Source organism: Pteropus vampyrus, unplaced genomic scaffold, assembly GCF_000151845.1.
Source record: "Pteropus vampyrus isolate Shadow unplaced genomic scaffold, Pvam_2.0 Scaffold36, whole genome shotgun sequence".
Taxonomy (NCBI): Eukaryota; Metazoa; Chordata; class Mammalia; order Chiroptera; family Pteropodidae; genus Pteropus; species Pteropus vampyrus.
Genome location: NW_011888817.1, coordinates 11483995 through 11506984, shown reverse-complemented (window position 1 = coordinate 11506984; position 22990 = coordinate 11483995). Strand labels below are relative to the sequence as shown.

The following is a 22990-nucleotide window of genomic DNA, read 5'->3' as shown; positions in this document are numbered from 1 at the left end:
CTTCTATATTGACAAAATTTAGAAGTATGAATATTAACTGTTGGCCAGATGCCTAATGACCAAAATGCTAACCAATGGTAGAAGTGTAAATGAATAAAACTACTTAAGAAAATAAGTTTTGCATTTCTAGTAAAGCTGAGAATGTACACACCCTAGCCCTGAACAACCACCTCCCCATATGTAACCTAGAGTTGGGAAAGGTAAACTATGACTACCTGCTAAGTTTAGAAGCCATCTGTTAGTTTTGTATAACCCAGAAGCAAGGAATGATTTTCACATTTTTAAATGGTTAAAAAAAAAAAATCAAAAGAAAAATATTTCCTGATGCATGGAAATGTTATTAAATTAAATTCAAAATTTAGCCTCCATAAAGTTTTATTGGAAACAAACACATTCATTCCTTTATGTATTGTCTATGGCTGCTTTAATGCCACAAAGGAATAGCTGTGTTGTTGCAACAGAGACAGTATGATATATAAGCCTAAAATACTATCTGGTGAGAGAAAAGTTGCCAATCCCTGCTCTAAAGCAACAGACTTTAAACTTGTTTTTGACAGAGAACCACCTTAAGAAATAGATTTTACACTAAATTCAATACATTGTACTTTCTGGTATATATTAGAAAACATATATAAGAATGTCTGTAGAGGAAAGATGTATAATAGAGAAACTAGAAACCTCAAGAAGTATACAGATAGTAAAGTGAAATTTTAAATTGATATGTTTTTTTAAATAAAACCTAAAACTATAAAACTTCTAGAAGAAAACACAGGGGGAAAGCTTCATGACATTGGATTTGGCAATTTCTTGGATATGACACCAAAAACACAAGCGACAAAAACAAAAATAAATAAATGGGACTACATCGCATCTTTAAAACTTTTGCACATTAAAAAAAATTATCAAGTAAAAAGACAACATACAAAATTGGAGAAAATATTTGCAAATTATACATCTGATAAGAGGTTAATATCTAGAATAAAGACCAATCAACAAAATCAACAAAAAAGTAACCCGATTCAAAAATGGGCAAAGAATTTGAACACACACTTCTTCAAAGGAGATATACAAATGGTCAACAAACATTTGAAAAGAAACTCAGTATCACTAATTATTAGAAAAACGCAAATCAAAACTACAATAAGATCACTTCACACCCATTAGAACTAGTGTTAGCAAGGATGTGGAAAAATTGGAGAAACTTGTGTACTGTTGGTATCGTACAAAATAGTGCAGCCACTACTAAAAACACTATGGCAGTTTCTTGAAAAATTTAAAATATAATGGCATGAACCAGCAATCCCATTTCTGGGTATATATTCAAGACAAATGAAAACATAATCTTGAAGGGATATTTGCACACCCATGTTCACTGCAGCATTATAAACAATAACTAAGATGTGGGAGCAACTCAAATGCTCATCAAGGGATGAATAAACAAAAATGTAGTATATCCATAAAATGGAGTATTACTCAGCCACAGAAAGGAAGAAAATTTTAACACATATTATAACACGGATGAACCTCGAAGGGCAAAGGCAATTTTTATTCAATTGGCATAGGAATTTCAGTTTTGCAAGATGAAAATGTTCTAGAGACCTACTGCACGGCAATGTGAATGTACTTAACACGTACGGAACTGTATACTAAAAACTGGTTATGATGGTAAATTTTACATTATGTGTTTACCACAATTTAAAATAAAAATTGTAATATATTTATCCAACAAATTACCATACATCAGTGATGAATAAGAGCAATGCTTATGTATTTCTGATAGTCGACTGTATTGATGCATGATATAGTCAACTATCAGAAATACGAGAATAAAGGAAGTGGTAACACGTACAATATAATTCAAAAAAATACAGTTCATTAAACAAGCAAACTAAACAATGTATTAATAATGTAAATATGGTAGAAACTATAAAGAAAAATAAAGAAATAAGCAAAATTCAGGAAAATGGCTATTTGAAGAGGAGAACAAAATTGGTCTGAAGAATTTGTATCAAAGGTGTGATAACATACATTTTTTTAAAGCTAGGTGGTGAAGCCAAGGTTTGCTGGTGGTGGTGTTTTAAATATCTCACATGTTATATTTTGTGTTTAATACTCTATAAAAATAGTTTTCTAAATATTCCAAGGAACTCTAGAATAGCATACAATCAAAGTGTAAGGAAAACTTTTTCAACCAAGACTGAAAACGCTTATGTTAAAAAAATCAAATTTTTGTTAAAAATATTTGTTTAGGAAAAAACAAACAAATGAAATCAAAACCCCTTACTACATTATCAAAAGAACTTTAAGCTATGTATTCTAAAAGTTAAATTTTCTAAATGACCAACTGATTATCTATCTTTTTAAATGAATCTTCTTTCAGAATTATCCTTTATCATGCTTACTGTTACTCACCTTAACAACTATTATTACAATATAAAACAAGCCTACAACTTGGCATAAAAATACTTTAAGAAATGGGGAAAGGCTATTCATTTATTTAATAAATAGTTATGATTAGATAATACAGGTGCCAATACAACTGTTCGACTTATTAAAAGCTGCTTAAATTCAAATTCAATAAGAGTTAAGAAAATGCAAATTAAAGTTAACATTGTGATATTTCACATCTATCAGACTGCCAAACATGAAGAAGAGATATAAGTGTATATTATACATATGTAAGTGTATATATTTCTTCTTCATGTTTGGCAGTCTGATAGATGTGACAGGGGGAGGTGTTCTTAAGCATGCCTGGTGGGAATGTAAGGCATTAAAGCCTTTTTGAAAAGCAGGCCAGCAATACTTATTAAAATTACACAAACCCTTTACCCCATAATTTCCACTGTCTATAATCTATCAACAGATACAAAACCACTAACATACAGACATACATTAAGGGATTTTTTAATGCATCATTATTTATCATGGCCAAAAAAACTAAAACAACATGAATGCCTAAAAACAAGAAAAAAAAAGACTTACTGTACATCTCAATCATGGAATCTTATACTGTAATCGTTGGACTTATCCCAGTTGAGTGAGAGAAGTGGAGAACTGTATGTATGTGATAATCCCATTTGTTAAATGAAAAATAAAAACTTTCAAAATCCTTATATATGTATATCTGTATACACGTGTGTATATGATGATTTTGTGAGCATGGAGAAAAACATGGAAGGCTACCTACAAAAATAGGTAGGTTGACATGGGTTATGAGGGAGGAGAGGGCCGATGATATGGAAAGGAGAGGCTAAGCCAAAAGAAAAATCAAAAAGTTACTCTTAAAAAATAATACATGATCAGATTCATGCAGCTCTGTTTATATATAGGAAGTAGTTAATGTTGTGAAGATACAAATACAGACCAACAGAACGATTTTTTTTTCTTAAAGCCATCTTCTGGTTTAGAATAAAATATCCTATGACAGGATTATATGCTGTGACAAGAGATTTTATTTTTCAAATATGGCTGCAACTGCATCTCCCATCTATATGCTTTCCTTACAATATGACCTTGACCCTTCTTCTACAAAGAACTGAGTTCTAGCTCCTCTTCTGAAATCTGGGCAGGTTTGGGATTTGCTTGTAGCAAAAAGAATGTGGTGGAAGTGATGCTGTGTGACTTTTGAAGCTAGGTTAGAAAAAATGCAGCTTCTGCCTTATTTGAATTACTTTTTTGCTTGGAGTCCTGAGTCACTATTGAAAGGAAAAAAAAAAAAAAGTCCAACTACTCTGAGTCCATCATGTTCTGAAAAAGGCAAGGCAATAAGGAAACCTTGTATAGGTGCTCAAGTCGTCAGTCTCAGTCTTTTAGTCACCTAGCCCAAACTAGACCTGAGAGAATAATTTCCGGATTATTCCAACACCAAGCCACTGAGCTTTTCTTATCTTCCCTGCCAAGACTCAAGACATTGTGGAGCAAAAATAAGGTATCTCCAGTATACCCTTTCTGAAAATGAGCCACAGAATCCAAGAACATGACAAAATTGTTGTTTTGCACAACTAAGTTTGAAGTGGTTTACTAAGCAGAACACATCAGTAAGCATAATGCAAATTAAAACTGTTTTATCTCAAACAATTTAGACAGCAGAAAACTGTTAACTGACTTAAAAAGTGACGATAGTGATGACAAAGTCAAATTTCTAAAATATGCATTTTATGTACTTAAAAATCCTTTCACAAAATCACTAGGAGAAAAGCAGTATTTTCCAAGTTAATATTATTTAAAATAAAGGTTTTTATTATGTATGTAACTAAATTAATAAATGAACAATAGATATCTGAATTTCATCCCTATGTCTAAGAGGACATGTATTCTAGATGGTAAAATTTTTACTTTTTAAATTTTTTCATTCAGAAAATGCATGAGAGCCTTGTATTTGGCATCACCTTATATTCAAACATTCACAATATACTTTCACACTTTACCAGTCTCTTATACTACTGTTCAACCTAAACTAAAATATACATTCAACAACTTATATCTTCCTTTAAGTTGTCAAAGTTTCCTGCAACCACTCAATTTTAAAGATAATAATCTTAAAATATAGCTGTAAATTGTTTGCAAAAATATATACCTTCTAGCAATATAAAGAAAAAGCAAAAACCGATCCATTTTATTCATTAAAATTATGTAATTTAATTCAAAAAGATTGTGTTTTCTTTAATAAACTAAAACATTCTTGAGAATGGTAAGGTGTTTTTAGTTAAGGTCATCTCAATTTTGTGCCGATGTTAATATCCTAAAGACTAGGTTTTGGTTTTCAACATTTTCATGAAGATATTCCTTCCCGATGTTGAAAGGACCCAAATAACACTCAGCAACAGACCATGTAAACAGAAATTTTTAAGTAATTCTGGAGTCAAAACAAAACAAAAAAACCTGCTAAACTTAGTTCTTTTAAAAACTGGACTGCATTGACATGACAGATATAATTACAAATTGATGCTGATACTCCATAAGCCGCCACAAAAACTTGGTTAATACTCACTAAATATTTCTGAGTTACTTTACAAATTATTCCTTTATTTCTAGCAAAATATTATTATTCTTAAAAACCTGTAATTCCAGTGAACTAGGGGGCAGTTCAAAAACAGGTAACCTAAGATTTAAAAGGAGGAGCTTTAGAGTTAGGTAAACCTATATTAAAATCCTGATTACACTATTTAAAAGCTAAATGCCTTCTCTAAGCTTTACTATTTTCCTCCTTTCTAGTAAAATAGACACAATGGTAGTATCTTTGTGTAGAGGGTTGCTAAGGAAGAGATTTCATATTTAGTAACAATTCTCCTGAACCTTGCTTTTATTGGTGGCAACGACGTGCTCAATTTAAAGGACTATAATTTCCAGTTTTCTTTCAAGTTAGAGTAGCTTCATAAAATGTAAACTGAAGTATACAGGTTGAGTTTCTAGGAAAGTTCTTGAAGAAGCTGATGCTGTAGAGAAGTGTGTCTTTTTGTCCTCCTCCCTAACCCACAGCAGCCATCTTAGAACACAAGGGGATAAAAGCCATGTGCTAAAGATGTGATACAAAAAGCCAGATGGCCCCTGGATTCCTGAAAACCAGCCATCTTATCATCCTGGCTTCTTTATTATCAAAAATATATTTCTATTGTGTTTCTATTACACACAATTGAACCTAATCTACTACTTAATACAATTTATTATTAGGAATTTTAAAAGACATGTAAAGTTTGCCACAAATAAACTGGTATACTGCAAGTAATCAAAATAATATAATTTTTTGAATCCAAGTAACTGTATTTCAGCAAATCATCAATGTTCTTATTTTTCCCTTGAAGTTGTTAAGTTTGTCATCTTCAATGAATTTATTCTATCAGTAAGAAAATTAACCATTGGTGAATGACCAGGTGGTTATTTTAGAGCCATTTATTAGTCCTTGATTTAAAGAAGCAACTACTGAATACATTTTTTAAAAACTTTCTCTATTCTATCTGAACATCTTCAAACTTCACATAAACTGGCAGTGGTTAAGAAAATATAAATGAGGATAATCCACAGTATCAGTCACTTCCTCTATCACTATATCCTAAAAAATTCAGAGAACAAATTCTCCGCACAAATGATGAACTAGAAGTTGGACAACCTTACTTTCTCTTTTGACTTGCATGAAATGCTGAAGTCTTTTTTTCTTTTAAATCCCTTTCACTAAAAACACTGTAGCTTTGGAAAGTCAACTCAGCTTTTTCATGTTTAAACCAAACTTCCCAAATTCCTCATTGATGGAGATAAATTTATGTGTGCCAACAATCAGCAGATACTATATTTTGCTGAGTTTCAGAAGGGCTGTACTCTAGGAGGGCTGAATTTGATCTACAAAACAAGTGTTTGAAGCCTCATGTCCTTATGGTCTTGGGCAATCAATACATGGTAGGTCTAGTATTATACTAGACATTTTGAGACATTATTTGTCAAAGGAACAGTGAATCTGCTTTTTTTCTGGATACAGACCTCAAGTCAAAATGGTAGGCCTTGGATGACCATCTTTGGAATCGGACGCTTCCTGAATACCATCTATGGAGCAGTCTGCCTTTACATCTATTGTCTGGATATCTATGTTCCTGAATCCCTTCATGGAGAGAGGCCAGTATCTCCTTTCAAGCTAGTCAATTCACTGCCTCCAGAGCCCAAAAAGGAGTAGATTATAGGGTAATCTTTACCACACCATTTGGATTCAACATTCAGTATAAAATCTCCTGCTTATAAACCTCCAGCCTATCAGTGTTTGCAGGGATGTTTTACCAGGCACCAAATGACCCAAGTGCAGCAGCTTGGTTAGATTCCTGCTACCACTTTAAGATAGTTGTTGTTGCAACATCTTTTAACAAACAAAGCATCAGATTAAAACCTTCTTTAGAAAGCTATTTGATTACTTTCTACTTGATTAATTACCAGTATACAGACTTAAGAAAAGGCATGTCTAGAAGCAGGTAATCAAAAATTATCCAGTGAAAGTGAGTAGCAGTGGCTGAGGGATATCTCCTAACAGCCATGTTTTACTTTATGACACTATCTTCCGTGACCATAGATGACTGGTTCGAAGATAAACATAAGATCCAAGCTGGAACAATCATAATCTTTTTCCTAAGAACTTTAAATTTAAAATGGATATACAGAAAAAATAAAAGTCACTGGAACATAACTGCTTTTGGGCAGCACTGGATATTGCAGGTCCATGATCTCCCTTCACTGAGTTTCCTGGAGGAAATGTGCTCTTTACCTCATCCCTAAATTCTGAGAAATACTCCAATATACTTCTAAAGGTTCTTCTGGATAAGCTAGCTGGAGTCTAACTTTGTTGCCTGCCTGCAAGAAAAAAGAAAACTAAATCCACTAAAGATCAAGAGAATTAGTTACTTCTCAATATGTAGCCTGAAAAACTGTCTTCACTCAAAAATATTAACTAATGCCCAAAAGAAAGATGGTACTCACCTAACCTACTGGTGGAAGTAAACAAACAAAAGAAATGCACATTTCCCTTGATTTAGGAATTATAGATGACAAAATTTACCCTTCATAAACAAGCACACAAACATCCTTTGATGATTCGCCAATTCTATTCCTAGAATTTAACCTACAGAAACACTTAAACAAGTAGACAAAGATGTATAAGGAATACATACTCAATATTGCTTTCAACAGTGAGAAATTTTAAATATTATACACATGTATGAAAGAGGAACATAGTTATAGTACAGCCATACAATAAAATACTCAGTAGCCAGCCATTAGAAAGGATGAAATAGATCTAAATACACTGACACAGAAAGATATCTAGGCAGTATAAATGAAAAAACCAAGAACAGTATTCATATAACCCCTCATATAACATACATAAACCCCTCCTACCACATATAAATACATACATACATTCATAGAAAAAAAGTCTGGAAAGATATATATTAAACTTTTAAAACTGGTTATCTTTGGAGAACGGTAAAACAACGCCTTTATTTTCAGCTTTATTCATTTTTATATTGTAAAATTGAATGTATTACTTTTATAATCATTAAGAAACAGTTTAAGAAAATCATATATCATGGAAAAATATAAAGAGAAAATTAAGAGGCCCTACAGACAAAGTAGAAACCTTTATTAAGTGGTAAGTATATACTTCTATATACTTTACACATACACAAAATGTGGCTATATTTCAAAGATAATAATTGTGATAATAAAATAATTACTTAAAAAAGAGTAAGACTTATAATTCAGACTAACTTGCTGAAAATATTAAGAGGGTATGATGAGATCTCAACTAAATCATACTGGATCATCACATTAATTAATCCTGTTATAAATAAATACTCTATTTGGACTTATAGTTATTATCTATCTAAAGACATGACCGGTTTTTTTTATAAAATAGTACTTACAGTTCTCTACAATTTCATCAAAAACTGCACCAGTTTTCTCCTCAAACTGAAAAAGGAAAAAAAGGGAAAAATAACATTAGAATCATAGTCTTCCAGTGTACTTTTTGATATCCCTCCTGACTCCCCCAAGAGCTATAATTTTCAACCCAAAATATACAAATACAGAACATAAACAAAAACACTGCCAAATAGAGTAAGAAAAAATTTAGAATGAGCGAATTAAGTTCTCAGGCCAAAACTCATAAACCAAAGAGGAAGAGATAATACATGCCCTCACTATAAAAGAAAAAAATTTTTTTTTTTGGTGGATACAGGTTTTCATTTTAGGGGGTAAGTACCTAGGAGTGGAACTGCTAGGCCGGACAACCTTACTTTCTCTTTTGACTTGCATGAAATGCTGAAGTCTTTTTTTCTTTTAAATCCCTTCCACTAAAAACACTGTAGCTTTGGAAAGTCAACTCAGCTTTTTCATGTTTAAACCAAACTTCCCAAATTCCTCATTGATGGAGATAAATTTATGTGTGCCAACAATCAGCAGATACTATATTTTGCTGAGTTTCAGAAGGGCTGTACTCTAGGAGGGCTGAATTTGATCTACAAAACAAGTGTTTGAAGCCTCATGTCCTGATGGTCTTGGGCAATCAATACATGGTAGGTCTAGTATTATACTAGACATTTTGAGACATTATTTGTCAAAGGAACAGTGAATCTGCTTTTTTTCTGGATACAGACCTCAAGTCAAAATGGTAGGCCTTGGATGACCATCTTTGGAATCGGACGCTTCCTGAATACCATCTATGGAGCAGTCTGCCTTTACATCTACTGTCTGGGTATCTATGTTCCTGAATCCCTTCATGGAGAGAGGCCAGTATCTCCTTTCAAGCTAGTCAATTCACTGCCTCCAGAGCCCAAAAAGGAGTAGATTATAGGGTAATCTTTACCACACCATTTGGATTCAACATTCAGTATAAAATCTCCTGCTTATAAACCTCCAGCCTATCAGTGTTTGCAGGGATGTTTTACCAGGCACCAAATGACCCAAGTGCAGCAGCTTGGTTAGATTCCTGCTACCACTTTAAGATAGTTGTTGTTGCAACATCTTTTAACAAACAAAGCATCAGATTAAAACCTTCTTTAGAAAGCTATTTGATTACTTTCTACTTGATTAATTACCAGTATACAGACTTAAGAAAAGGCATGTCTAGAAGCAGGTAATCAAAAATTATCCAGTGAAAGTGAGTAGCAGTGGCTGAGGGATATCTCCTAACAGCCATGTTTTACTTTATGACACTATCTTCCGTGACCATAGATGACTGGTTCGAAGATAAACATAAGATCCAAGCTGGAACAATCATAATCTTTTTCCTAAGAACTTTAAATTTAAAATGGATATACAGAAAAAATAAAAGTCACTGGAACATAACTGCTTTTGGGCAGCACTGGATATTGCAGGTCCATGATCTCCCTTCACTGAGTTTCCTGGAGGAAATGTGCTCTTTACCTCATCCCTAAATTCTGAGAAATACTCCAATATACTTCTAAAGGTTCTTCTGGATAAGCTAGCTGGAGTCTAACTTTGTTGCCTGCCTGCAAGAAAAAAGAAAACTAAATCCACTAAAGATCAAGAGAATTAGTTACTTCTCAATATGTAGCCTGAAAAACTGTCTTCACTCAAAAATATTAACTAATGCCCAAAAGAAAGATGGTACTCACCTAACCTACTGGTGGAAGTAAACAAACAAAAGAAATGCACATTTCCCTTGATTTAGGAATTATAGATGACAAAATTTACCCTTCATAAACAAGCACACAAACATCCTTTGATGATTCGCCAATTCTATTCCTAGAATTTAACCTACAGAAACACTTAAACAAGTAGACAAAGATGTATAAGGAATACATACTCAATATTGCTTTCAACAGTGAGAAATTTTAAATATTATACACATGTATGAAAGAGGAACATAGTTATAGTACAGCCATACAATAAAATACTCAGTAGCCAGCCATTAGAAAGGATGAAATAGATCTAAATACACTGACACAGAAAGATATCTAGGCAGTATAAATGAAAAAACCAAGAACAGTATTCATATAACCCCTCATATAACATACATAAACCCCTCCTACCACATATAAATACATACATACATTCATAGAAAAAAAGTCTGGAAAGATATATATTAAACTTTTAAAACTGGTTATCTTTGGAGAACGGTAAAACAACGCCTTTATTTTCAGCTTTATTCATTTTTATATTGTAAAATTGAATGTATTACTTTTATAATCATTAAGAAACAGTTTAAGAAAATCATATATCATGGAAAAATATAAAGAGAAAATTAAGAGGCCCTACAGACAAAGTAGAAACCTTTATTAAGTGGTAAGTATATACTTCTATATACTTTACACATACACAAAATGTGGCTATATTTCAAAGATAATAATTGTGATAATAAAATAATTACTTAAAAAAGAGTAAGACTTATAATTCAGACTAACTTGCTGAAAATATTAAGAGGGTATGATGAGATCTCAACTAAATCATACTGGATCATCGCATTAATTAATCCTGTTATAAATAAATACTCTATTTGGACTTATAGTTATTATCTATCTAAAGACATGACCGGTTTTTTTTATAAAATAGTACTTACAGTTCTCTACAATTTCATCAAAAACTGCACCAGTTTTCTCCTCAAACTGAAAAAGGAAAAAAAGGGAAAAATAACATTAGAATCATAGTCTTCCAGTGTACTTTTTGATATCCCTCCTGACTCCCCCAAGAGCTATAATTTTCAACCCAAAATATACAAATACAGAACATAAACAAAAACACTGCCAAATAGAGTAAGAAAAAATTTAGAATGAGCGAAATAAGTTCTCAGGCCAAAACTCATAAACCAAAGAGGAAGAGATAATACATGCCCTCACTATAAAAGAAAAAAATTTTTTTTTTTGGTGGATACAGGTTTTCATTTTAGGGGGTAAGTACCTAGGAGTGGAACTGCTAGGCCATATGGTAGTTGTACATTTAACTTCTTTAAAAAACTGCCAACTGTTTTCCATAACGGTTGTACCATTATACACTTCCAACAATGTATCTCCATCATTTGTCAATCTTTTTAACCTCAGCCATTCTAATAGGTATGAAGTATCTCACTGTGGAGACTAATGATGTTGAGTATCTTTTCATGTGCCATTTGTAAATCTTTTTTGAAAAGTGTTTATATCATTTCACATTTTTATGGGGCTGTTTCTTTTCTTTTTATTGAATTTAAGAGTAAAATCCTTTGTTAGAGAATGTATTGTATTTTTCTCTCAGTCTCTGGCTTGCCTTTTCATTTCTTACTTTTTGTCTTTCAAAGAACATAAGTTTCTAGGCTTTTTTTTTTCACTTAATCTTAGCCCCAAAGCCAAAAAGCCAAAAAGCGATAGTTTTTAGTTTTAAATGTTTAGTTTAATTTATTACTTTTTAATTTTGTTTTGTTTTTTTGTGTGCCTGATCACAAATTTTCTTCTAGACGTCTTACAATTTTAGATGTTCATGTAAGATTATGATTTGTTTCATCCTAATTTTTACATATGGTATAGAAAAAGGTAGAGGTTCAATTTTGTCCCCCATAAAGTTCCTTTATTTTTTTAAACTTTATTTTATTATTAGTTTCAAGTATATAGTACATTGGTTAGATATTTGTACAGTTTATAAAATGATCTCCCTAATTGCTCTTTCTCTTCTCTGGCTCTCCACCTAGCCATTACATTAATGCTAACTGCATTCCCTATGCTCTGCTCCCCATCTCCATATGACCATCTATCAACTACTAATTTGTACTTCTTAACGCTTTACCCCTTTCTCCCAGCCCCCCAACCTCCCTCCCCTCTCGCCGTCATCAGATTGTTCTATTTGTGAGTCTGAAAAACACTTATTTTTTAAAAATCACTTTTATGTCACAAGAGGATCATATAAATTTATAATAAAAAATACAGCCAATAAGTGTTCTGAATAAACACTTACTGAGAACTTGCTAACATTTATTGAGAATTATGCAAAACTTTGAATCAAAATTGAACAGAACATCAGCATCAACAGGTTTTGCTATTAGGTTAAAGCCAGAAATAAGCTGATCTTTAAATGAAAGGGAGCCATGTTACATGGATGGTTGCTATTTTAATATGCTAGGGCCTAAGACAGAAGTAAAGCCAAGTGTGAGATAATTTCAGATCTTTAAAAGACACAGAGGGGGAAAAATGTAAATCAGAGGCAATTCCACCTGGGGGCTAAAGACACTAGCATGCTCCATTTCTGGTCTTTAAAGGTCTCCTCACTTCGGCAAGTGTGAGCATTCCAATTTCCTGTTTCCCTGCCACTACTCATCGATTTGGCAAGAATACAAGAAAGGCTACTTCTTGATAAACGTTGCCTACTATATAACCCACAGTGTCTCTTCATTCAAGGGAGAAATGTTTAAAAGAATAAGAACAATCTAGCTACCTACACATCTGCAGAGGAAACACAACTACTACAGTAATCAATAATATGACAGTCGTAAATGCAAACAACCAAGGATCCCAGGCTCCTGAAAGAAATTACTGTGAAAGAGAAGGTCAAGGTAAACAAAGAGAACAACTACTCCAGAAAAAAAATCAATTAATGTACAGAAAAGAAACTTCTAAAAAGTATTTCAAGTAGTTTCTGAGATGACTGAGAGGCTACAGATGCAAATAAACAAACATAGATGGCCTTGAAAAAGAGACATGAGAGGATATTCGAAAACAAATAACAGAAAAAATTAAAATTTTATTGGACAGGCTACTGACAAAGTTCTCAGTTTCAAAAAAATAAAACAAAAAAAATCAAAGATCTGGAAAAGATATTTTATATAACAACATGAAAGACAACCAGTAGGTCTAACAGCAATCTCAGAGGAATCCCTAAAGGAGAAAACAATGAAAAGATGAAGTAATACAAGAAAATTTCTCTGAACTAAAAATATGAACATTCAAGATCGAATAAGCCCACCAAATACCAAAGTTAATGGAAAAAAGATACATCCTGATGAGATTTCAGAATTCCAAAAGAAAACATGAAGAATAAAGAAAGCTATAGTGCAAGTGATTCATAAAATGCATTTAATGTAACTGAATTCAACTATATAAACAATGAAAAGGAAAGGAAGGCAGAGAAACAGTAAAGCCACTCTACCTACCACTCCATTCATGAGTTATATTCCAGAATGAAAGGGAAATAGGAGAGGACTCTGCAAGGCAAATCATGAAAGCACTTGTCTGCACTGAGAGGGATCCAAGTGTTTAAACATAATGCATTTTTGTACAATATTTCCCCTAGAACTTTATGTAATGCTCAACCAAAGAAACTACAATCATACTCAATGTTATAAGAAAAAAATGATATTGATGATATTACTAGAGTGGTATGTCTATAGTTTATGGATGACTTAAAGGGATTTTCTAAGGTAATTTGTACTATGTACTATTTCATCTTGTGAGTTGATTATAAAACCTAACTGCTGACTAATACTATGTTCTATAAGAAACAAGAACCAGACTGACATCGCACTTCTCTGCAAGCTGGAAGACAAAACATCAATGACTTCCACATTATAAAAGGAAAGAAGATTTGGAATTGAGACCAAATTTTATTATGAAAACTATTTAACAAAATGAAAATAAAATACATTAATTAAACTTATACTGAATACAAGAAATAGTAGCAATTGATTATGACTCAGACGAAACAAAGAAACTAGATGGGAAGAACATCAGGAGCTGACACTTCAGTAGACACTTTCAAGTGGCAAAAATTCCAGGATTAAATTTTCTTCTCTATGGTTTAAAACCAAACCCTGTTTTCCTACCTCTCAGCCTCCCTCTCAAGTAGAAAAAACACAAGGACTAAAACATTGCCTTCAGATGCCAAACCATTTATATGTTTGTTTACAAATAAACACAATATCATCCAGCAAGTCCCTTTTATTGACACTGCATAAACATTTCAAAACCACACAGACAAAATAGATTAGTAGCTGGACTGCTGGAGGGGTGGGGAAAAAAGAGAGAATAGAGTACTAATTGGTACAGGATTTCTTTTTCAGGTGATGAAAATGATCTAAAACTGTAGTTACACAACTGTGAAAATACTAAAAATTATTGAATTGTACACTTTAAATGGGTGAATTGCATGACATATGAATTATATCTTTATAAAGCTGTTTAAAAACACACAGAAAAAATACACTCGACCCTTGAATAACAGAGATTTGAACTACACAGGTCCTCTTATGTATGGACTTTTTTCAATAGATACTGTGAATGTGTTTTCCTTATGATTTTATTAGTAACATTTTCTTTTCTCTAGCTTACTTTATTCTAAGAATACAGTATATAATACATATAACACACAAATACGTATTGGTTAACTTTCTGTTATCGATAAGGCTTCTGGTGAATAGTAAGTAGGCTATTAGTAGTTAAGATTTGGGGAAGTCAAAAGTTATACACAGAATTCCAATTGCATGGGGGAGGGAGTCGGCATCCCGAACCCCACATTAAGAGTCAACTGTAAACTAGCTCAAATATGACAGGGAATTTATTGGCTTATGAAAGTAAAAAGTCTGAAGATTAGGTAAGCTTCAGACACACTTTTATCATTGTTTTAGCTCCCTTTTTTTATACATCTCTCAACTCTTGCCACCTCTAAGTTTCACCTTCATCCGTGCACCACATCATCCACAAAAGGAGAGACTACAGATGCCCCACAACTCCTAGCAATGTTTCTGAGTATTTAATGGACTGGACAATCTCATAACCAGTCAACAACTGGCCTAGGTTTTATTTCCTGAACCAATTACTTCATTAGGAAGGAGGCATTACCTTGTTTGGCTTAGACAATTCATGACGTCTACTCAGTCCACTTAGACCATCTGTATGCTACACAGTGGGGAAAAAGGAGTACCAGTCGTTGGGGAATCAACCAGCGTTCATTCCAGTGAACTAATGAACTCATTTTTCCCTGACTGGTGACATGTTTAAGTGGCAAATAGCAAAAAATAAGCTGAGGAGTTTCTTGGGTTTCTTTTTCCGAAGGCCACCCCATTCATCTAAAGACGCATTTGGCTAAATGCACAGCATACAGTCTTATAGACCAAGGGTCCCCAAACCCTAGGCCACTGACCAATGCTGGTCTGTGGACTGTTAGGAACCGGGCCGCACAGCAGTAGGTGAGCAGCAGGCAAACGAGCAAGGCTTCATCTGTATTTGCAGCCGCTCCCAAGCACTAGCAAAACCACCTCAGCTCCCTTCAGATCAGGCATTAGATTCTCATAGGAGCACAAACGCTACTGTGAACTACGCATGCGAGGGATCTAGTTTGCACGCTCTTTTTGAGAATCTTATGTCTGATGATCTCAGATGGAGCTGAGGCAGTGATGCTAGCATTGGGGAGTGGCTGCAAATACAGATTAACATTAGCAGAGAGGGTTGACTAGACAGAGACCATAATAAATCAACTGCTTGCAGACACAAATCAAAACCCTATCAGTGAATGGCAAGTGAGAAGCTGTATCTAGTGGCAGGCTTTATACTGGCAAGTGAGTTGATGTACTTCAATTGTAGAGCTGCATCTGGTGGCAGGCTTTAAGTCAGAATCCGACACTTATTTTAGTCAGCACGTGGCCCACCCATTATTTTATTTACCATTTCTGTCCACACCTCTTTACCATACTGCACATTTGTCTCAGTCACAGTTTTGGTGAGCCCACAAGCTAACCCTGGCCAAATGAGTATAAACAAGCATCACTGGAGAGCTTCTTTGAAAAGAGAGATAGACCCAGTGATGAGACAGCAGAAGACTCTAAGACTACCAACAAAAAGAAAGCTGCATTTAAAAGGAAATAGCAAGAGTCCTATTTAAATTACGGGTTCACTGCAACCGGTGATTCACACTCTCCAAGCCTGCTTTGTATAATATGTGGCAACCAATGAAGCCATGAAACTTTCAAAACTGCTTCACCATATGGAGACAAAGTACCCTGAATTAAAAGACAAGCCTTTGGAGTTTTTCCACAGAAATAAAACGTGAACATGAACAGAAGCAATTACTGAAGACCACCACTTCACGAAATGTATCTGCTCTGAAAGCATCACTCTTAGCAGCTAACCACAATGCTAAAGCTAAGAAGCCCTTTACTATTGGTGAAGAGTTGATCCAGCCTGCTGCTACAGATATTTGTCATGAACTTTTAGGAAAAGCTGGAGTTGAAAAGGAGGCAAGTGTTCCTCTTTCGGCTAGCACCATAACTAGATGAACTGATGAAATAACAGAGGATATTGAGGCACAACTGTTAAGAGAGAATTAATGAGTCACTGTGGTATGCAATCTAGGTTGACAAGTCTACCAATGTTCACAATGAGACAACAATACTAGTTTTTGTGCAATCTATTTTTCAGAGTCTCTGAGTATGAGAGCCACTCCAAAGATTTTTTAGAAAAACAGGCACCATGGCAGCAAATTTCAGTGACACAGAACAGGTCGCAAAATTTGCTTATTTGTGTAACATATTCAACTTGCTTAACCACCTCAAATCTGTCACTTCAAGGAGAAAACAACAACCGTGTTTCAAGTCAGCAGAAAAAGTGGCTACATTCAAAGCCAAACTGGAATTATGAGGGCAACAAGTGAACACTGGGATTTTTGACGTTTCAAACATTAGCAGAGATTTTGAAAGAGACTGAACCAGGGCCTTCTTTCTCTCAGCTGATGATTTATTTCAGCTTTCAAGTTTAAGTATTACTTTCCAACCACAAAAGACCCCAAACTGGAAAGGAATGGATTCACGACCCATTTATGAATAAGCCAGGTGAATCAACTTTGTCTGTGCTAGAAGAGGATCAACTGCTTGACATCACCAATGACGGTGGCCTTAAAAGTATGTCTGAGACAACTTCAAATCTCCATACATTCTGGATTAAAGTCAAGGTGGAATCCTGAGATTGCCACAAAAACACTCAAAAGCCTGCTTCCATTTCCAAACTCCAATTTTTGTGAAGTAGGGTTTTCTGTAGTGACAGCAACCAAAATGAGATTACGGAATAGATTGGTTATAGGCAACACACTTTGGGTGTCACTGTCTCCAACTCCCTCAGACGGGACCATCTAGTTGCAAGAAAGCAAGCTAAGGGCTCCCACTGATTCTGCATTATGGTGTTATATAATTACTTCATTATATACTACAATGTAATAATAATAAAGTGCACAATAAGTGTAATGTGCTTGAATCATCCCAAAAACATTCCCCCGGTCCCAGGTCTGTGGAAAAACTGTCTTCCACAAAACTGGTCCCTGGTGCCAAAAAGGTTGAGGACCACTGTTATAGACAGGCTACCTGAATGCAAGGAAGCTCTCATGTCAAGACAAAACAGATCAGAGTTAATTTAGCTTTTGCAGTATGGAAAAGCACCTAAGCGAGTAAGATAGCACAGTAGCCTCAAGTAAGAAAGCAAGCTAGAATGCCCCAAAAAATGAACCTGGAGTGGTCCAAATAATGTCCTGGCATTGCTCCACCCATCCTCCTTTCAGTGGGGAAGTGGGAGAGACAGAGAAGCCTAGGATCCTCCATTGAAAGGCCACGGAAATGTAGGCTACCATTAAAAAAATCCATAATTATAATTCCAAAAATGAGAGCAAACAGATTACTATGGAGAGTCTATCTTTCCTAACTATAAGTCTCTCTGTTTTCATCTTCCTCCTATGATATATACCAATGTCATGTCACTAGAATGTAAGCTAATTAAGAGTATTTTTTTGATACAACCAAAATACCTAGAATGGTGTCTGGCATATTGTACACACTCAATAATTACTTACTGATGAATGAGAGATCAATGTCCCAGGCACTGGATATTAGAAACTATAAAAACATACATACAGTACTCTCCATTCTCCCTCTGCTACCCCATAACCTCCACTCTGTTCTGCAAGCGGCCTCAGCTGTCCACATACAACCTTCCTGCAGGCACCTTTAACTCTAGAGGTGAATCAGCTCATGGCAAAACTTGTCTGCCTGACTCTCTAGTATAGATAATTTAATCACTTTAGCTCTCTGGACAAAACCATAGGTAGATGAATAGATGGACAGAGAGAGAGATAAGCAGGCAGACAGTATTTTTATTCAAAAGCTATTCCTGAATAGTCTTCAGATTACTCTGTAAGGTCTCCCAGATCCCTTCAAATACTACTGTAGGACAAGGTTCCATAATGGATACGCAAGGTGCACAGCACCATCAGAGACTAGGAATCAGTAAGGCTCATTCTTGTCAGGACATTATATAATTAGTCCCTGTCCAATGAGTTATGGTACCAGATATGGAACATCTCACTTAAAGTCAACTTAAACAAAAAAAATTTTGCTTTCCTGTTTCTGTAGACTAGTGCGTGAGATTAAATGTAGACACCATTTGACCCAGATCTTTGAGTGAATCAGTGTCTTAAAGATAAGTCTACGGCCATGCTACCCTGAACGAGCCCGATCTCGTCTGATTTTGGAAGCTAAGCAGGGTCAGGCCTGGTTAGTACTTGAATGGGAGACCACCTAGAAAGACCAGTTGAAGGTGTAAAAAATAAATAAAAATTAAAAAATTAGAGATTGTAAACTGACAAAGTCCTTGCAATCTGTGAGGTCAACCAAGGGTTGCCTCGCCTAAAAAAAAAAAAAAAGATAAAAATTTCTCTATCTTTAATACTTCTCAAATTTTTTTCACTCTGACACAGGTTACTGAGAGTGAGTGACAGCTGGGCTGCCTACTCCTCCCTGGCTGAAAACAAGGAAAAACTTGGCATGAGGGTGGGGTGGGGCTTTGGGTGACTGACAGCCCCCAGGAAGGAGGTCCTGTGTGCTAGAGCCTGGGTTTCTGGGGTGAGGGGTAACCTTGGAGAGATATCTTGCCTGATGGCAGCTAAACCCCGTGAAATACTTGCCAAGTCCCAGTCTGAGACATAATGCCTTCATCTTCAGAGTCTGCACTCTAAGCATGAACAATGTGTGCTCGTCAGGACCTCGTAGATATTCTCTGCATTGTTTACATATAAACAAGAGTGCTTTGCGTCTTCAGTTCATTCCCAAAAGGTGTGAGTGAACACATGGAGTAGAGAGAAAGACATTCTCTCTATATCACATTTAACATTTGCAGTTTATAAGCCACAAATACAGTTTACACATAAATGTCTTGTCAGTCAAATCACAATTCAGTTTTTGTATGAAGATGAAGTGAGAAAAAAAAAGCAAAAACAAACATTTCTTCTACTTCTCATTGGCTATAGCATCTAACAGTTTTTATTATACTATTGCCATCAAACACACAGAGGGCCCTGCATGTGGCTTCCTAAAGAGACTAACTGCTAACCAGTTTGGAAGCAAAGTCAATTAGTTTTAGGTTCTATTTCTACAGTCTTACCACTTATGTTCCCCAACTACCCACTACCAGTTTTTTACTGCTAAAATATTGTGTGGATTCTATCCAATAATGTGCTGGTAAATATTTAATAACTCTGAAAAAAAATGCAAGCACCTAAGTTTATTATAATTCATTCTCACAGAATGCTTTCATTGATGTCTTGGGAGACTTCTGTATCCACAGCCAACCTATAACTGCAATGGATGAATGAATGTAGTATTTACCACATGAATGTTGGCTGATGTATTCTTTTACTTCGGTGAGAAAGATGAAAGTAAAATAACCAAGGTGAATGTCCAAATTCCAATTATCCATTCTTTTGCTGAATCATATAACACTTTGCCAGTATTGGAGAAAGTTTCCTTAATTTGTGCAATTCACAATTGTATGAAGATGTTATATTTTAAGTTTAATCTGTATTATAAATACTTCCTCCATAATCACTTCAAGTCTAGACAACCAAAAAAGAAAAAATAAGCCGCCAAGCTGATGCAAAGACATGCCTGCCTGGCCCCTAGGATATATAATTTTATGTACTTTATGTAATTTTAGCTTTAGTTGATTTCCATGGTGCAAGTACTCCCACTGTGGCTGATTTTAAACTACCAGTCTGATGTCACTGAAAGTAGAGTTGGGAAGAGAGTCAGAGTAGCTCACCATTAATGTACAGCTGACTCTTGAACACAGGTTTGAACTGCATGTGTCAACTTATATGCCGATTTTTTCAATAAGTACTGTAACTACATTTTCTCTTCCTAATGATTTTAATAGCATTTTTCTTTAGCTTACTTTAATGTTAAGAATACAGTATATAATTCACATAACACACAAAATATGTGTTAATCAACTATTTGTTATTGGTAAGGATTCCAGTCAACAGTAGGCTATCAGCAGTTGTTTTGGGGGAGTCAAAAGGTATATGTAGATTTTTGAGTGTGCGGGGGTCGGTGCCCCTAGCCACGGTGTTATTCAAGGGTCGACTGTACTTCTATGAAGTTAAGGCAGTAAAAAACTAAAAGACACTACTGAAATAAGATTAACTAGAATTGTTACGTGGGCATCTGCCGATAATTTTAAAAGTACTTTTTAAAGCATTCATTCAAATGTGTTAAACATTTTTAATACAATGAAGCCTCTCAAGTGCAATTTCCTATGCTATGAGATAACTTCATTTTTATGCAAATCTCTATGTATCTGAACTTCTTAATAAAGTAGAGCAACCTTTCCGCCAGAACCACCATCTTCCAGTAATTTACCAAAATGACCAACACAAAGAGGAAGAGGAGAGCACCTGCTATATGTTCTCTTAGTCTTTTAGAAAATATGGAATTGTTCCTTTGGCCACATACACACAAATCTATAAGGTAGGTGATATTGTAAACATCAAGGGAATCGGCACTATTCAAAAGGAATGCCCCACAAATGTTACATGGCAAAACTGGAAGAATCTATGATGTTACCCAGCATGAGGTTGGCACTATTATAAACCAAGGACAAGATTCTTGCCAAGAGAATTAACGTACCTACTGAGCATATTAAGCACTCTCCGAACCAAGCTAGCTTCCTGAAACATGTGAAGGAAAATGACCAAAGAAGAAAGCCAAAGAGAAAGATACCTGGGTTCAACTGACGTGTCAGCCTATTCCACCCAGAGAAGCGCCCTTTATGAAAACCACTGGAAAGGAACCTTAGCTGTGGGAACTCATTTCCTATGCATTCATGGCATGACCTCTAAGTGGAGTGTGGTGTCCCTTCTTCCAAAGAAATATTTAAAGAAAACTTTGTGTCCAAATAAATAAATAAGGTAGAGCATCAATTAAGGGACAGTGTCTTTGACTCTCTTTAATTTTTTGTTTAATTCAAACCTGCTAGAGAATACTCCTCTTAACATTGTACAAGGAAGTAACACGAACAGTGCTCACGATTAAATGATGGGCAGAGATTCCACAATACCTGCTTGGCCTGGCCTATAATCTCACCAACTAGGTGACAACAAATTTACAAGTAACACTTAACTTTGTAATAATGTGCTTTTTACTACATGTGTTTAGGTACTTTTTAGCAAATATATTAGCTTTGAAATCAAATGTCTTACTACTCACCCCTCAAGTTTCATGAAAGATTTAATAGAACTTAAAAACCAAACTGATTTTCTTTTTTAAAAAATTGATAACTTTCAATTTTTTTTATTTTTCAATTACAATTGACTTTCAATATTATATCGGTTTCAGGTGTACAGTATAGTGGTTAGACATTTATATAACTTACAAGGTGATCCCCCATAAGTCTAGAATCATACAGTTATTACAATATTACTGACTATATTCCCCATGCTGTACTTTACATCCCTGTGACTATTCTGAAACTGCCAATTAATACTTCTAAATCCCTTCGCCTTTATCACACAGTCCAAGTCCTCTCCCAACTGGCAAGCAACCACTTGTTTCTACTGTATTTCTTTGTTGTCTTTCTCTGACTTATTTCACTTAGCGTAATACCCTCTAGGTCCATCCATGTCATCACAAATGGCAAGGTTTCATTCTATTTTGTGGCTCAGTAATATTCCATTGTATACATGCACCACTTCCTCTTTATCTATTTGTCTATCTATGGATGCTTAGGTTGCTTCCATAACTTGGCTATTGTAAATAATGCTGCACTGAACACAGGAATGCATATATCTTTCTAATTAATGTTTTGGATTTCTTCAGATAAATACCCAGAAGTGGGACTGATGGGTCATATGGTAGTTCTATTTTTAATTTTTTTTGAGGAACCTCCCGACTGTTTTCCATAGTGGCTGCACCAATTTGTAATCCCACCAACAGTGTATGAGATTTCTCTTTTGCCCCCATCCTCACCAACACTTGCTGTTTGTTGATTTACTGATGATAGCCATTCTGACAGGTGTGAGATGATATATCATTGTGGTTTCAATTTGTATTTCTCTGATGATTACTGATGTTAAGCATCATTTCGTGTCTACTGCCCATCTGCATGTCTCCTTTGGAGAAATGCCTATTCAGATCCTCTGCTCATTTTTAAATCAGACTTTTTTTGGTATTCAGTTGCATGAGTTCTTTATATATTTTGGATATTAACTCCTTATCAATGTATCACTG

General features: G+C 34.8%; 1 protein-coding gene across 5 annotated transcripts in view; it reads right to left on the bottom strand.

The window, feature by feature from the left end:
- ZMYM4 (zinc finger MYM-type containing 4) overlaps positions 1 to 22990 on the bottom strand; it is a 144916-nt gene that overhangs the window by 82644 nt on the left and 39282 nt on the right. For 4 of the 5 annotated variants that reach the window (XR_895767.2, XM_011357958.2, XM_023529353.1 and 1 more), the window contains one exon: positions 11054 to 11099. Coding sequence is in view for 2 of the 5 variants with exons in the window: in XM_011357958.2 (XP_011356260.1) it covers positions 11054 to 11099 (46 nt within the window). In the remaining 3 variants the exon portion in view is untranslated. Of the gene's footprint in view, positions 1 to 8396; positions 8437 to 11053; positions 11100 to 22990 lie in introns of those variants that run through there. The other variant, XM_011357961.2, reaches the window with a different exon arrangement.